Source organism: Ahaetulla prasina, chromosome 3 (genome assembly GCF_028640845.1).
Source record: "Ahaetulla prasina isolate Xishuangbanna chromosome 3, ASM2864084v1, whole genome shotgun sequence".
NCBI classification, from domain to species: Eukaryota; Metazoa; Chordata; class Lepidosauria; order Squamata; family Colubridae; genus Ahaetulla; species Ahaetulla prasina.
This window is the reverse complement of record NC_080541.1, coordinates 81,042,191-81,058,856: the sequence shown is the minus strand read 5'-3', so window position 1 is coordinate 81,058,856 and position 16,666 is coordinate 81,042,191. Positions and strand designations below refer to the sequence as shown.

Genomic DNA, 16,666 nt, shown 5'->3' with positions numbered 1-16,666 from the left:
ATGGTTCGGAGAACCGGTAGCAAAAATCCCTACGCCCCCCCATGCCCAGCTGAGCTGCGCGAATCATCGGAGGTTTTTTTTTTAACTTTTAAAAGCGTTTTTTCTTCAGCGGAAAAAATGCTTTTAAAAGTAAAAAAAAAGGCTCTGATAATCGCACGGCTCAGCTGGGATTGTCAGAACCTTTTAAAAGCATTTTTCTACAACCTTTTTGGCCAAAGAGGCTGTTAAAAATGCTTTTAAAAGGCTCCTCTGGCGATCCCAGCTAAGTTGCCTGATCATCAGAGGCTTTTAAAAGCATTTTTACAACGTCTTTGGCCAGAGAAGTTGTAGAAAAAATGCTTTTAAAAGTTAAAAAAAAAAAGTTGGCCATGCCCACTTAGTCACATTACATTCCCCACCACCAAGCCATGCCCACAGAACCGGTAGTAACAAATTTTACATTTCACCCCTGCTCCGGAAGCAGCACATAACCACCAGATGGGCCTGGCCCCCTCTCTGCCTCTGATGTAGAACCCTCGTCTGAGCCTTCCCCAGACTCCAGGACTGGCCCACATTCCTCCCCAACTTCCTCACTGTCTGAATCTGCTGCCAGCTTTGTTGGCTGCTGGTGGACCGCAACAGGTCTAGTGTTAATCTTGGTATTAATCTATGCTCATTTGGATGTTAATTACTGGTGGGGAGATGTTTAATTGATAATTATCAATTAGTAATTGATAAGTTAATTGATTTTTTTGCACAATATGTACATGTTGTTTATATTTATGTGTCTATTGATAGCCAATTTATCAGACTGCCAGGTTTCCAGGAATTCTTTAGCGTTTTCGGACTTGGCTTGGTCCAGGATGGTCACATTCCCAGTTGAAAAGTATGGTTATGTCTGTCCATATGTTATGAAATTAAAGATTTTTCATCATGTCTTCTGACTGCTAGTTGACATTCGTGGATATGTTCTGTTAATCTTCTGCCTATTTGTCCTACATAGTAGCAATTGCAGTCTTTACACTATATGGTGTAGATGAATCCTGTTTTTTCTTCTGGGGCTGCTGAGTCTTTTGGTTTACTTAGGATGTTTTGGAGGGTTTTAGTTGGTTTGTGTGCTATGCTGATTCCCTGTGGTTTTAATAGACTATTGGTGGTTTAGGAGATGTTTTTGATATATAGCATTGTCATCCTTTTTACAGCTTGTGTTGGTTGTGCTATGTTGGATTGAGTGGTCAGGCACATTATGATGAAGTTGCCATTTTGTTGGAAGATGTTGTATTGCTGATCTATTTACCTTTTCTGCTGTTTAGGGTTGCTGTAGTATGCTTGGGGTCATCTAAATAGAGTTCCTACACAGCTTCTCTTGTGGAAGGTTGGGTTATTGATTTGGTAATGGAGCATTACATTGATTGGTGTGGGTGATTTTTAGGGGCATTTGTGTTTCTAGTTTGCCATCATAGTCTCTACTGATCAGGATATCCTGATCAGCAGATAGTAAAGTAGTGAGTAGTTTTCTTCTTCCCTAGTGAATTCGATTCCTTTGAAGATGCTGATTGTGATCTGGATGTTCTCTTAAGTGGTCATTTTTTATTATGGCGTCAACTAAATATCTGATCCATATTTGTGTTGTAATTGTGGGATTGCTATTGACCCTAGATGCTGCATTACAACCTCCACTAGGAGTCTTGAAAATTGTGATCTTATCAACCTCTACTTAACCATATACTTTCATTTTGAAGGATAAACTTGTCAACAAATTAAAGTTACACCTATGGGATCAACATCAGACCAACAATCAAGAAGTAAACAATATCACAATCAAGGAACTGTCAAACAAGCTAACAGTAAACGACCTAACCAAAGAACTTCCAAGACCACTCCCACCAACACTGATAGGACAATCACTAAAATATAAACTGAGAGGAAACCCCATTTTTTACTAGCACTCATGATGTTACCTAGTTTGGATAATTAAAGTCTGCAAGAAAACAACCAAGCTCAGAGAGCACCAAGGATCCCTCATTTCAATCCTGAACCACAAATATTCTCCTTAATTTGATCGATAAATAAATAAATAAAATTACCTTCTGCTACATGTTGCTTGAAATTAGCTGCTGAGAGCTCATAAAGACCTTGCTTTGTATCAGGTGCTTTCGATGGCTTCCGTTTAGGTTCTTCCTCCTTATATTTAGCAACAAGAAAAAGAACATAGAAATCAGCATGCTTAAGTTTCAAAAAGATAAGAGTTACAGGTAGTCCTAGGTTTACGATAGGTTGTTTAACAACTATTCAAAGTTACAAAGAACTTTTTAAAAAAAACGTACTTACAACCCATCCTTGAAATACTGGACCTTACAACTGCTACTCCCTGCCCCCAGTCACATGATCACATTTTGGGCACTTGGCAACCAGCTCAGATTTACAACCGGATGCAGATGCCCTGTTCTCATGATTGTGGTTTGCAACTTTTTTTTCAGTTTGGCCATTTGGAATAATGAATTTGCTTAACAATCATGTGATCTGCTTTACAACCGTTGTAAGAACAGTGGTAAAATCACATCCAATCACACCATGCCTTGACTTATGACCGCAATTCCAAGTTCTGTTGTGGTTGTAGGTCAAGGTCTACCTGCAGTTATATTGCTATGTACGTAATAAAACTATAACAACTATCCATGTTAACAATAAAGTTACCATTTGTGTCTATGTGTTTGGGGATGTCTAGTTTGTTTGAGTGTGTGTGTATGTGAGAGAGAGAGAGAGAGAGAGGCAAAAGAAGACAGAAGAAAAAGAAAAGAGATAGAGAGAATATCTTCTTAACAAAACCACAAAACTTTGACATGATTATAAATGAAGACATCTTCTTTCCCTAAGCATTTTTTTCACAAATGGATGTCCTGGGACCACATCACCCAGAGTTCCCTGTCCAACTTAAACAGGCATAGCTATAGGGAGTGAGGTTGTGGAAATCCCTAAGTTAAAATCCAGAAACCACCATATTTCAAGAAAGATGAAGAAAGGCTCCTCTGGGAAGCAGTTTCTTCATGTGTACATAAAAATAATTTGTCTTTGATCCAATAAAGAAAACAATGGGTCGCATTTTATTTATGTCAATTCCTAAGTGCCCTCCTCCCATTGTCATGAAGACAGCAAAACCTGTGTTCGAGTTCCTCTGAATTTTAGCCAAAGCAATTTCTCTTTCAATATTCTTCTCACATTCCATAAAGATAAGATTCTTGGGCTCATAAAATTTTGTTTCCAGAAATGTAAACACTATTCTGCTGGCATCCTTTAACAGTTCAACTATATATTGTCTCTTGAATAAGGACTGTTTCTGATTACTTACATCAGATGCCTTTTTTAATTTCTTCAACATCCAGTTCTCTAGTGACTCAAGTTCTCTAGGTCCCTGATATTTTTCATCTTCCTGGTGTCGTCTAAGTAATTTTAGACTGCAAATTTCAGAAAACAATAAGCAAAATAGGTTCATAGTCATTTAAACTTGAAACATTTTTAAAACAATCATCATGTCATATCGGACCTCTGACAACATTCCTCACAATGGTTTATTAATATTAATTCTAACATTTCCGTTAATTTCAATAGCATAGCCTAAGACTTTCCAAATTTAAACTGCCATTGTTCTGCAGACTTTCAAAACCTCTTTTAAAGCAAAGACAAAAGCCAAGTTAACTCCCATGAACACACTCTCAATAAACTTTATTTGTCCCTAAAACAAAGTATATATTCTTTGGTTCCAAACTAAGCTATTAAATGAACCAATTATTCAGATTTCTAGTTTACAGGGGAAATGATGGTTGCCTATGATTTTATTAAAGTATCCATATTCCCTTTTTTTCCCTCAGACTTTGGATCCATTATGCATTTCCCCTTACAGTATTTGTATCTTTCTTAGAAAATATTAAAAAAATGGGAACAAAATGCCTGAAAAAATATGGCAGAGATAAACCAGATCTGCTCTGGTATTTATTTGGCTTGCAAGGTAGCCAAACTGGAAGTTAAGCTGTTAACTCTCTAGGTGAAAAACACACTACTGCTACAATTAGGAAATTATATGACATCACTCTTATATTAGCAATTATAAAAATAATAGATTTTTAAAAACAGGCCTCAAGAATTAAGTGTGATGTGCTGCTACATGTCAAATCCTTCTACCTGTGGTTTGCTAATAAAATAGTGGATAATTTCCTACAAATGCAAAATGGAGAACATGATGTCACCAAGTGCAGCTTGGCCAGGATGAAGTCATAAAACTTTTACAAAAGAGAGGGGAGTCTTTAGAGAGGAATATTTCTGCTGACTCTACTCTATAGCGCATGCTAAGAACCTTAGAGCTTTGGAATTACACTCTAAACTTCCTAGCTCTCCACTGTTTTGATCTTGATTTAGTAACAAACAGTTTCTTAAGGTAAGAAAATGGTTAACACTTTTTTTTGTCCTAGTCTGTTAGAGCAATTCATCTACTTTCTGCTAGTTATAAAACTGTTGTGGTATATTTGCACAGCTGTGCCTACCAGGTAGAAACACATTTGTTTACAATATGCTGCAAAGGGTCAGTAATGAAAATATTGCATGCTCATCTTGTATCACTGTACTGCTTTTACTACCATGAGTGAAATAATTAAAGCAACAGATATTAAGAGACTTTTGCATGTACTCTGGTTTTACAGTTGCATAAGCTATTGCTACTTACATGCTATATTCAAAGAAGAGGAAGGAATTAATACAAATATACAATGTCATGTATTTACAAAACAAACATTCAGAAGCTCTCTGAAATCCCTAAGAGTTGAGGGAAAACACATAAAGTATTATTTTTTTTACACATACGTTGGGTATCCTCTAACACCATATTCAGAACACAATGGTGTATCTGTAGTGCAGTCCACTTTTACAACATAGACCTGTGGATTATCCATGTTGTTGTATTTGTCTGCAAGTTTGTTCCAAGTTGGCTGGAGACTCTGGCAGTGCCCACACCTGCAAGTTTTAAAAAAACTTGGTGAAAAAGTTGTTAACAATTCTCAATCTACTATTCTATTTTATTGAGATTAGTGACATGAGGAATTCTACATACGGTATATCTAACTTATATTTTCTTTCCTATCCATAGGATTTTATTTACTGTAAGATATTTACAGATTCCTCGCATCCTGGACATAAACTGTTTCAACTCCTACCCTCAAAATGACGCTATAGAGCACTGCACAGAACAACTAGACACAAGAACAGTTTTTTCCCGAAAGCCATCACTCTGCTAAACAAATAATCCCCTCAACCCTGTCAAACTATTTACTAAGTCTGCACTATTAATCTTCTCATCATTCCCATCACCCATCTCCTTCCACTTATGACTGTATGACAGTAACTTTGTTGTTTGTATCCTTACGATTCGTACTGATATTGTTTCCTGATTGCTTATTTGTAGTCTATGACTATCATTAAGTCATAGATGACTTAATGTAAGTGTCGTACCTTGATGAAGGTATCTTTTCTTTTATGTACACTGACAGCATATGCACCAAGACAAATTCCTTGTGTGTCAAATCACACTTGACCAATAAAAAATTCTATTCTATTCTATTCTATTCTATTCTATTCTATTCTATTCTATTCTATTCTATTCTATTCTATTCTACTCTACTCTACTCTACTCTACTCTACTCTATTCTATATAGAAGTAGCCCAAGTTCATTTTTAGTCTGCTTTCTGAAACTTGTTGTTGTTGTTGTTGTTGTTGTTATTATTATTATTATTATTATTAGGTTCCTTCAAACTTTGGCAGAATTTTTTAATATGAGGAAAATAAAGATTACAGTTTTTCTTTTATTGCTAATGTTACATTAGTTGATAAACTAGAAACTGTATTTCACAATTTTCATTGTAACCATAGCTACTACTTCATACTACTACGTCCTTAATTAGAAATTATGTGTTTTGTTTGTCCTAAGGAGCTATTGGCATCTTCTGCTGTTTAGGCATCAGTTATTTGATTTCTTTTTATTTTGCCCTTTGCTTTCCCAGAGCTGGTATTTCTCAAGCAAGGATGGCTGGGGAATTCTGGGAATTGTAGTCCACCCATCTTATACTCGCCAAGGTTGAGAACTACGGCCTGCAACAATGCTCTTAACATTTTGACTTATCAGGCATTATCTATTAAGTTATATTATAGCAGCAAACCATTTCATCTCAAGGTATACATTATTTGTTATGAATTGAAAGCTCCTTTAGAATGAAGCAAAGAGCAAGATTCTGAGTCACTTCCAAATTGCTTCTCCAATAGAGAATCATAGAAATAATTTTATTTTTTTTTCTCCATAGCCCCCAGTTTGATCTACCTAATTTCGGAGTTCAGCCAATCTTTATTTTGCTGGCTTCTCCCCTCACATCAAATTTGGTTCCATTGTATTTAATTTTCAGGGAGTTATTGTTTTGACGGACAATAATTGTCCCAGCCTCCTTTACACAGGGCAAGATCTTTCTGAACGCAGAAAATGTTTAAAGAGTGATTTGAGCATAGGACAGATAAGAATGAATCAGCAGTTCTTTTTCCACTTACAAAAACCTACATATTAACTGCCAGTAATAGCTATTTTAGTTCAATATGGCATTCCTGGTTAAACCAGTGAAAATTGAGGAATGGTTCTGCAAGTCTGACATAACTTTAAGAAATACTCAGCCGCAGATCTTACTAAAAACCACAGGTCCATCCCCATTCTCTGAAGCTCCTAGAACTGGGACGGCGAACCTATGCCATGCGTGCCACAGATGGCACACAAGTGTTGCCCTAGCTTAGCTCCGGTGCACATGCACGCGCCGGGCAGCGGATTTTTGGGCCTTCCAGGCCCACCAGAAGTCTGGAAACAGCTCGTTTCCGGCCTCTGGAGGAGGCCCCGAGTGGGGAAGGCCATTTTTGCCCTCCCCAGGCTCCAAGAAAGCCTCCAGAGCCCGGGGAGGGTGAAAAACAGGCCTACTGGTCCTACTGTGCCATCGCATGCCAAAAACGGGAGGAGTGCAGGGGGGTCGCGTGCGCACCGCATGGGGGAGAGGGCACATTGAATTATGGGTGTGGGCATGCAGGTGCATGACCCCTCCGCGCTCCCCCCGCTTTCGGCATATGGCGGCAAAAAGGTTAGCCATCACTGTCCTAGAACCTCATATTTTTATTTAATTGCTAAATATAATAAATAGTATGTTATTGCAAACTTGTGCTGTTTATAAAATACATAAAACGAGCTTGCCCTTTTTATTTTTTGAAAAAAAATTTTTTTTTGACAAAAATACATAAAAACATCTTCAATACAAATACAAACAGTGCATCGGTTGGTTGGTTACAAATTTTTTGTGCAATTTCACCATCTTTATAACATATGATTTATCTAGTTTTACATTTTACCAATCTAATATATATCCAAATGTTTTAATCAGTTAATCATTTATTTAACTATAAGTGTTTCGTGCCTCATTTCATATAAATTGTTCTAAATTTTATATTAATTATATTGCATCATATTATATTATATTATATTATATTATATTATATTATATTATATTATATTATATTATATTATATTATATTATATTATATTATATTATATTATATTATATTATATTATATTATATTGCTGTTACTACATTCACAATCAAATATCTCAATTCTCTATTATAAGTTTCAGGTATGAAGTACCCCAGTATAAAAACCTCTGGTTTAAAGTCTATGTGTTTTTTTATCATTTTTTTCAACCACGTGTGGATTTTAGTCCAGTATCTTTGCGCTTCTTCACACATCCACCACATGTGGTAATATAAGCCGGGTATCTGATGATATTTCCAACATTTTTCGGATTTATTCTTGAACATTCTGGCTGGCTTGCCCTTTTTATTTTGAGTCAATCTATGTCTTTCATAGTGAACTAACATAAAGAAATAAATCTTATAAGTCATGGGTAGGGGAACGATGACATGGATATCAAAATGAGAAAAAAGACTTCATGAGATTGATTATTCAGGAACAGAATTGAAGAATGATAGCAATAATGAAGACAGAAAATCCTACAAAAAACAAACTCCTGGATGCTTTGGTTGATAAACATAATTATTCAATAATCATTTGAAAATAAATACAGTCATCACGGTCTTTGCTATTAAATTTTTAAAATATAATAATTTAAAATCAACATTTTAAGAAATGAAGTAGTAGCTATGGTTACAATGAAAACTATGAAATACAGTTTCTAGAACTTTATCATAGCAAGTCTCACTGAATTTAATGGGATGTGCTCTGGTACAACTCTATTGAAGAATATAGTATTAGTATTTCATAGAATTACAAAACTGGAAAGATCCACTTATGTCATCAAGTCCAATTCTTTACTCCATGAATGGATCCAAGATAAAGCATCTGTAACTGATAGCTACTGTATCTAGCTTGTAACAGAAACCTACCTTGGGAAATTACTGTCAAACTGCCTTTAGTGTTAGAAAATGTTCCGTGAAGCACAAGAGGAACTGGCTTTCTTGGAACTTCAGATCCATAATTATATTTCTAATAATTCCATAATTCTATTGCTCTTTGGAACAACAAAAATCAAGTGCTGATTTTCTTCTGAGTAATAGAACTCTTGTTTTGAAGACTTGTATACAAACACTTGAATGCAGGTATACATATTCTTCCTTTTCTGGTTCTTGAAGAGCGCTATGATAACAAACAGTTCTTGTCTTTAAGGTAAGTGTTCCCACTTCCCAGGACTTAATTTTTAATCCACTGATCACCCTTGCTGTCCTTCTCTGAACTGCTTGTAGTTTCTCTGAATTCTTTTTAAAATATTCAGGGCGGAATCTAATGAATGCAGATTAGTGGAATTATTACTTTCTATGATTCGGCAACAATATTTTTGTGTAAAATATTGAATCTGCATTTATTTATTATTTTGGCTACATCATGCTATTGACTCATACTCAGTTCATAATCAAACTCTTTTCCACAAGTAATTTTGCCAAGATAAGTATCTGTCTCAAACCTGAACATTTACTTATTGTTTCCTAAGAGAATTCTCCATTTACCTCTCCTAAATTTATTTTCTTCACGTATCTCTAAGGAATATTTTGCAGGGATGTGGCCACATAAGACATCAGAAGTCCAGCTCAATTGAAGACCTCATCTTATCTTCCTCAATGACCCCCAAATTGTTGTGAACTTTCATTTTTCTCTTCATTGGAACTTTCTGTAATTATGCTTATGCTTATAGTATTTCTTTTACCCCCTCTTTTTTTAAAAGAAACACTGGCCAATGTTGAGCTTCTTTTCTACGAATGCTTATAATATAAGACTTCTACTTATCAATAATTGAAGTTTATTAAAATCTACTTTCTTAAAAGTCTAGGATGTATGCTTGAGTATATCTAGGTTTAGGTGAAATCAGGAATTCTAGCATGACTTAATTTTTTCCTCAAATGCTTTATACATCATTAGCCAAGAGTTCTTTACTGATTACAATCAAGATACAAAAACAAAACCCCTGTTCTAGTACCTTTTTCACAAGCATGAAAGAGAAAGTTGTCCACAGAAGAGATCAGAATTCACTGAAGTGTTTGCAAACATTATTTTCGAAAAGAAGCTGAGAAGATTAAATCCTCCCATTACTAAAGTGTTACATTTGTTTAAAAAAACAGTTCTAATAGCAACCAAGTTACGGAATCAAAGCAAAACTTCACGTTTAATACAAAATGGCTGTGATTTCACATGGGGAAAGTGAAACTTAGCAAGAACAAGGTCTAATGCAGCGGTTCTCAACCTGTGGGTCGCGACCCCATTGGGGGTCGAATGATGATTTGCCAGGGGTCGCCTAAGACAATCGGAAATATGTGAAGTATACTTGCAAGTCGAAGAATCGCGCTCCAATGGTTGACTCCACAAGCCAGCTGCAGGCTCTTCAAATCGCTAGCCAAATTTGGCTTCTGGCGCGATGAATTAAAAAAGAGAGAATTCTTTGCTCTGATGTCTCCCTCTCAAGCCAGCTGCAATCAGTCCCAATCGCTAGCCTAATCTGGCTTCAAGCGCAATAAATTTAATAGGGGAGGAGTCTCCACTTTAATGCCTCCGTCTTCAAGGCAATCGCAAGCAGTTCAGATCGCTAGCCAATACGGCTTCAGGCGCGATAAATTCAAAACGAAAATAATTTTACAGTTGGGGTCGCCACATCGTGGGTAATTGTATTAAAGGGGTCGCCACATCGTGGGTAATTGTATTAAAGGGGTCGCAGCACTATAAAGGTTGAGAACCACTGGTCTAATGGAATAATATACTGTCTTCATTCAGTGGAAGCAATTTCTGTTGGTAAAATTGCAGGGGAGACAACGGTTTCCACTTCCACTATGACCTGCCATGAGTTCCAAAATCTGCCATAGAGGGGCCTCCCAATTTTCACAGTAGATTTTAAAGTCATGCAGAGGGGGTTGCAGGAGGCACAAAAGCAGAAGAAAGTTTTGCTGTTTGCGCAAAATGGAATATAGCCTCTAGGGCAGAAATTTCACCTTTGAAGAAATACGCATCATGCAATTACAACAGTGTTAAATGCACACATACACACTCATCCTGGTCTAACTCTATTTTCTCATTTTATTGATGTGGAAATTTGACCATGTCTTGAATTGACCATTTCTTTGATAGAATCTAAAAATTGTTTCGATTTACACATCCCCTAAATTTTGAATTATTTGATTCACCATTCTCATTTCCCCAAAGACATTGTTGATATTTTTTAGATTACTATACTATGACTATAAAGTCATCAATGCTGAGAATCAGGCAGAAATACTGACAAATCAAATGCCATTCCTATATCATTCTATCTTATTCTTGCGAAGTGTAGATCTCACATAGCTCATTAGAATGACTTTTCTCAAGAAGGAAATCTTGGATGCTATTTAAGAGTAGCAATTAGATGGTTATGGGATAGCCTGTCATTGAAATATTATGTCGCATATGCCAAAATACTTTGGGTCAGTATTTTAATTTCTATTTGTGTCTGTATCAATAACATTACAAATAAATGTTTCTGGAGCCATTCCTATCCACTTTCCTACCTGTGCTATGAAAACCTAAGGAAATCACAAACAGAATGAAGGCTAAGTTTGGTTTAGAAAACTGTGTTTTAGGGATTCTTGTGGGTATTATCAATATTTTCAAAATAAATTTCTACCCATCCAGTTAATAAAACTTGTATTAACTTAGAGCAACCAGAGCTGATGGAACATACATTTGCAAACTGGATAATGCCACAAGCAAAAAGTTTCATTTTCCCCCTCCATCTCAAACTTTCTATGTCATTTTCTGTTTCTCACTTCTGAAATCCAGTATTATGAAGGAAATATTGTGAGGGTTGCACTCCCCCCTTCAAAATCTCACAAAAACCTGTGTTTCAAACCTCAATCTCTTATCCAGGGTTTTATAAGGGAGTTTCTATAAAGTTTGCACCCCTACAAACTGTTAGGATTGTCAATAGTAGAATCTGTAGCTCAGGTTGAACTGTGTGTGTGGGGGGGTATCCTTGGTGCTCGCTGAGCTGGGTTGTTTGCTTGCAGTCATTTCATTACCCAATCAATTCAGTCTGTTCTATTTTCAGTTTTGCAACTGACTTTTTGCAGGTCCCAGGAAATCATCAAGAAAATATCCTTTTAGGGTAGACTCTATTTTTCCCCCATCTAGGGAAATATTTCAGTTGACAAACTGGTATATTTCAACATAGTTGGTTTTTCCCCTTATTTTAGGGTGGCCTGACTCACTTCCAAACTAATAAATACTGTGCTGTTCAAATAGTATTATTTATATATTATTGACTCTTTCCTTCCCAAGTTTCTTTTGTTCACCTCAAAGCAATTTTGGATAGGGCAGAGCTCATATTATGGTTACCCATAATGTCCCCAAAGCCCCATTCACAAATATTTACCATGTGCCTTAACCAACTGCATCTCCATGTCACCTCCTATTTCCCCAGCAGCCCTTGGAAATAAAAACAAGCAAATGAGCAGTGTGCTCTGAGTCACATCTATTGACTCCGCCTACAAACAGGCACAGCTGAAAAATATGGTTGATTCTCTCCATGGTTCACGTAGTCTGTTGTCTGAGCCATGGAGTCGGGTTTGTTTCCCTTGGAAGAAGTCAGAAAAAGTAGCCAAGGTCAAACTGATGAACTCAGGACTGGCTGAACACATTATTTAGTAAGATTTTCCATCTTTTTTACCATCTTTAAATTAACTTTGAAGTGGAAACATAGTGAATATCATATAAAATCCATTTAAACTAATAAAAGAATTCAGAACTTGTAAACAATTATCATTAAACAGGTTACAAAAATCAATTATGGCTACTGGAAATTGGATCCTAGAAAATCTGTTACCTAGATAATATTTAAATTATGATCGCAATTCTGTTTATAGTGTATTGTCATTCTTGCTGAGACAAATCTAAGAAAAGTTATGAACACATTAGTTGAGGGTCCTTGGTGCTAAGCTTGCTTGTTTTCTTGCTGACGTTTCATTACCCTAACTAGGGTAACACCATCAGTGCTAGTAAGGAATGCTGTTTGCTATCAGTTTATATTCTGGTGTCTAACCCTAACCCCTAACCCCTAACCCTATCTGTGTGGGTGAGGTGGTCTTTGGTTGGGCTGTTTACTGATGGCACTTCGGCAGTTTCTTGATTGGGGTATTGTTTACTTGATTGTTGGTCTGAAATTAACCTTGGAGTTAATCCATGATGACCTGGGTGCTAATTACTGGTGGAGAGGTACTGGAGTCTTTTTGTTCTCTTTTGGGTTGGTTGATTGTCTCTTTTGCATAGTCTATAGCTGTTGTTAATGTCTATGTGTCTATTGATGGCTTGTCAGAATGCCAGGCTTCTAGAAATTCCCTGGCGTTTTTGGACTTGGCCTAGTCTAAGATTGTCACATTTTCCCAATTGAAACTACAATTAAATCTGTCTATGTTGTGAAATTAAAGAATTTTCATCATGTCTTCTGGCTGCCGGTTGGTGTTCATGGATGCATTTTGTAAGTCTTCTGCCTGTTTGTCCTACATAGTGGTTGTTACAATTCTTACACTGTATGTTGTAGATGACTTTTTTTCCCCCTTCTGGGGTTGCTGGGTCTTTTGGTTTACTTAGCATGCTTTGAAAGGCTTTAGTTGGCTTTAGTTCTCCTTTATTGGTACATAATTAGTTGTCTGTCCTTATTGGAAAAGTTACAGCTGTCTTCAGAGAAACTAGCATGCAACTAACTGTTGCATGGAGATACAATAGTTTATGGCTTCTCAAATAACTAAAATCCATTTTGGTTATATTCGTCATAAGTAATTCTGCATATTGATCTAGAAATGAAGTTGTACTGAACACCAACTCAAGTTTAAGGCAGGGAAATGGGGCAGAAAGCCCTATAGTCACATGTACTGAAACTTACACATTACTCTTGAAAATAGGTTCTAGATTTTGGGGGCTGGGGTGAGAGAGATTAAGTTTTCAGGGAACACATCCATTGAAAAGTTATCTGCAGCAATGAGCATTATCCCTTCTTCAAAGTAATGGAAAGGAATGTTAAGGGTAGTTCTTGTAAAGCAATCATTCAGCAATTATTCCAAGTTACAATGACACAGAACAAGGAAGATTATGACAATTCCTTGTAATTGTGGCCATTGCAGCATCTTGGTGGTCATATAATTGTGATCCAGATACTTGGTAACCATCCTGCAATTACAACAAGTCTCAATATCCCATAGTCACTTGATCAACATTTGTGATGTTCACTGCCAGCTTCCATCATGCAAAGTCAACGGGGAAGCTGGCAGGAGGTCACAAATGGCAATCACATGACCCTGAGATGCTGCAACTACATGAGATATGCCTGATCATGGCAACTGGGACTACTACCACTCTCTTGTAAGTCAGCACAATCATGTGAAGTTGTGCTTTATGACTGGGTCACTTAGCAACAGAGCTGGAAGTTTCAATTACCATAAGAGCCTGCTAGATAAACCAACACTTAATCATTTCAGTATTCTGTTCTCAAAATGGCCAAACAAGCATCTACAAATACAGTTATGTTTCCCAGAAACTGTACTGTCAGGCGTTTCATACTCAGGATAACACACAGTAATCATGATTAGTAGATTTCGGTCTTATCCTCTTTAAGAGGTTTGTGGCGATCGTTGTATTTTATGGCAAGATGCCATAAAACATTTTGTGCAAAAGAACTCATTTTGTATATTTGATTTCTACAAAAATTATACTATTGTAGCCTTTTTTTTCATAGAAGAGCTATGACCGATCACTTTATCCAGTGTTTCTTGCATTTTTTGTAGCTCTGTATCACTTTCTGAGTGTGAGCAGGACTGTATAAGGTTCTGCCAGTTTTACTTTGGAGAACTTTCCAAATAATGTTCACCAATATAAATCTGCCTATTTCACAACAGTCATATCCTGAGTCAAAGCTTTCATCATGCCATTCAGCACCATCAACCTCCAGTGAAACATATTCACCCTGGTGTATGAAGCCGTATTTGTTTAAGCCTAAGCTCCAGGACTACCAGCTCCCATATAGTCTATCTCACACTTAGGTCATCAATAGGACACTTTTGTGGTCCTGCCAAGGATGTTTAGCATCAATCCATAGTTAAGCCCAAATTATTGAGTTGAAATAAGTCCCGTCTTTAGTACAGTCTGGGATGGAACTCAACATTCATGATTTCAGCTCGTTTTAACTTTGGTATGAGAGACCTTGAGTTTTAGAACTGCCTTACACAATAAAACCAGCTGGGTGACCTTGGCCAAACATTTTATCGCATATCCCTTAGGAATATGACAATAGCAAAAACCTTGTCAAGAAAACTGCAGGACCTAATCCAGGCAGTCGCCAGGAGTCAAAACTGACTTAAAGGAGTGCGCATACATGGGCGCACAAACACCACCACCATCCCCTTGCCCTGCGGTGGTTTTTGTTGGTGGTGTTGTTCCATGAATATCAATCTGCAGTGCTAGACACCTAACTTCATTAGTTCAACATCTAATTTTGGAACTGATGTTGCTATTTTAAAGTAGCCTTTTTGATCCCTGCTTCACCTGTTAAAAAGTTGCTGAGCTTTCTATGCCATCTGCAATAAGGCAAGGGTTGACCACACTTGGTTCAGTTCTGCAGGAGCGAATATTGTATGCGTTCAAGGAAGGGATGAGCGAAATGCAGTCATAACTGTCATCTGAACTTCAGAAACTGCTTCTAGGATGGGTTTCCTCTGTTGCATCCTTTCCTGGACCTACCTCATTCCTACAGCAAATCCATCCCCATTTCTCTCCCAAGGGGGAAGCTTGCAAACAAGGCAAGGTCAGAAAAGATGACTTCTGTGATTACAAACATCACAGGGCACCCCCTCCCTCCTTCCCTCCCGGCCTTTTAAATGTTTATGTATCCAACAGGGACGCTTTGTGCAAGTTTCTCCACTTTTCATCCATTCATGCCAGCGACCCCGGAAGAAGTCCGCTTTACGTCTTTTGGGGAAAGACAGTAACTTTAGCTCACTAGCTTGTGCCAAGGAGAGATTAAAGGATTTGCTTGCGGGGAAGTGAACTAGCCAAATCTCAGCAAATCCCAGCCTCTTCCTGGCACGGTCTGCGGCTGTGGGAAGCGGGGGAGAGTGGGCAGGCAGGGGATTTGGGGGAAAGCTAATCGAGGCGGGGCGCGGAGGGAAAAGAGAACCGCCCCCCCCACTCCCGGCCTGGATTTTCCCAGGGTCTCCTTTCCCAATCCGCCCTCACCGGTTCTCCCTCCGGCTGCCACAATAGCGAGAGCCGGGAGAGGAGCGAGGCGCGCCCTTCCTCCCTGTCCAGGCCGCTCACCACGGGGCGAAGAACATGACGAAGTGCGGTGCGCTCTGGACGCCATGGCGCAGCATCTCGGCGTTGTAGAGGTGCCGCGTGTGGGGGTCCGTCTCGTCGCCGTCCTCCTCCATCTCCTCCGACCACGCGGAAGCCCCGCGCAAGACGAGGCAGCCGAGCAGCAGAAGTAGACAGGCGGCGGGAGGAGAGGAGGCGCCGGGACGGAGAGCCGAAGCCATGACGGGCGTGCTTAACAAAGGCAGGAGTAAGAAAGACACCGGCTCGGGCAAAGTCGACCAGTCTTCCGCCCGCCCCGTCCTCCCTCCAGCACCAGCACCAGCCTCCGCCCTTAGCCCGCCTCGACGGAGAGTCAAAGGGCGATCAGGGGAGGGGCTGGAAGGAAAGGGCCGGCGACGACGAGGCGCGTCTTAATCTTGCTCTTTCCCAGCGGATCAGCCGGGGCCGAAGAAGGCTCGGAGGAGGAAGCACTTCCTTGTTATGTTTTCAAGAACCGGGGACTCCGGAGTTCAGGTCGGATAGGAAGTTACGCATAAATTGGCCATGGGCAGACCTCCCCAAATACGCGGTGACGGGTCGCAGTCTCCACCTGGGGAGATCTACAGTCTCCACCTACACACACATACACCGGTTTCTTTCTGATGAGAGCCAAGGTTTTGAATTGCTTTAATTCATTGATTGCCAAGAAGTCGGTGGGCACCTTCCCGACTGTGAGCGAAGCGGTACCACTCTAATTCCATCATCTGTAGCATTGTATTAAGGAGTTGGGTTATCTGGCATATGAAA

At 38.6% G+C, this 16,666-nt stretch overlaps 1 protein-coding gene across 2 annotated transcripts in view; it reads right to left on the bottom strand.

Annotated features, from left to right (window-relative positions):
• Positions 1–16,386, bottom strand: part of TXNDC5 (thioredoxin domain containing 5) — a 30,632-nt gene extending 14,246 nt beyond the window's left edge. The window contains exons 1-4 of one of the 2 annotated variants that reach the window (XM_058175970.1): positions 15,884–16,386; positions 4,834–4,983; positions 3,329–3,434; positions 2,067–2,163 (exon numbers count right to left, since the gene is read on the bottom strand). In XM_058175970.1, coding sequence (XP_058031953.1) covers positions 2,067–2,163; positions 3,329–3,434; positions 4,834–4,983; positions 15,884–16,101 — 571 coding nt within the window. In that variant the 5' untranslated portion in view covers positions 16,102–16,386. The remainder of the gene's footprint in view (positions 1–2,066; positions 2,164–3,328; positions 3,435–4,833; positions 4,984–15,883) is intronic. The other variant, XM_058175971.1, reaches the window with a different exon arrangement.
• Positions 16,387–16,666: the final 280 nt, after the last annotated feature.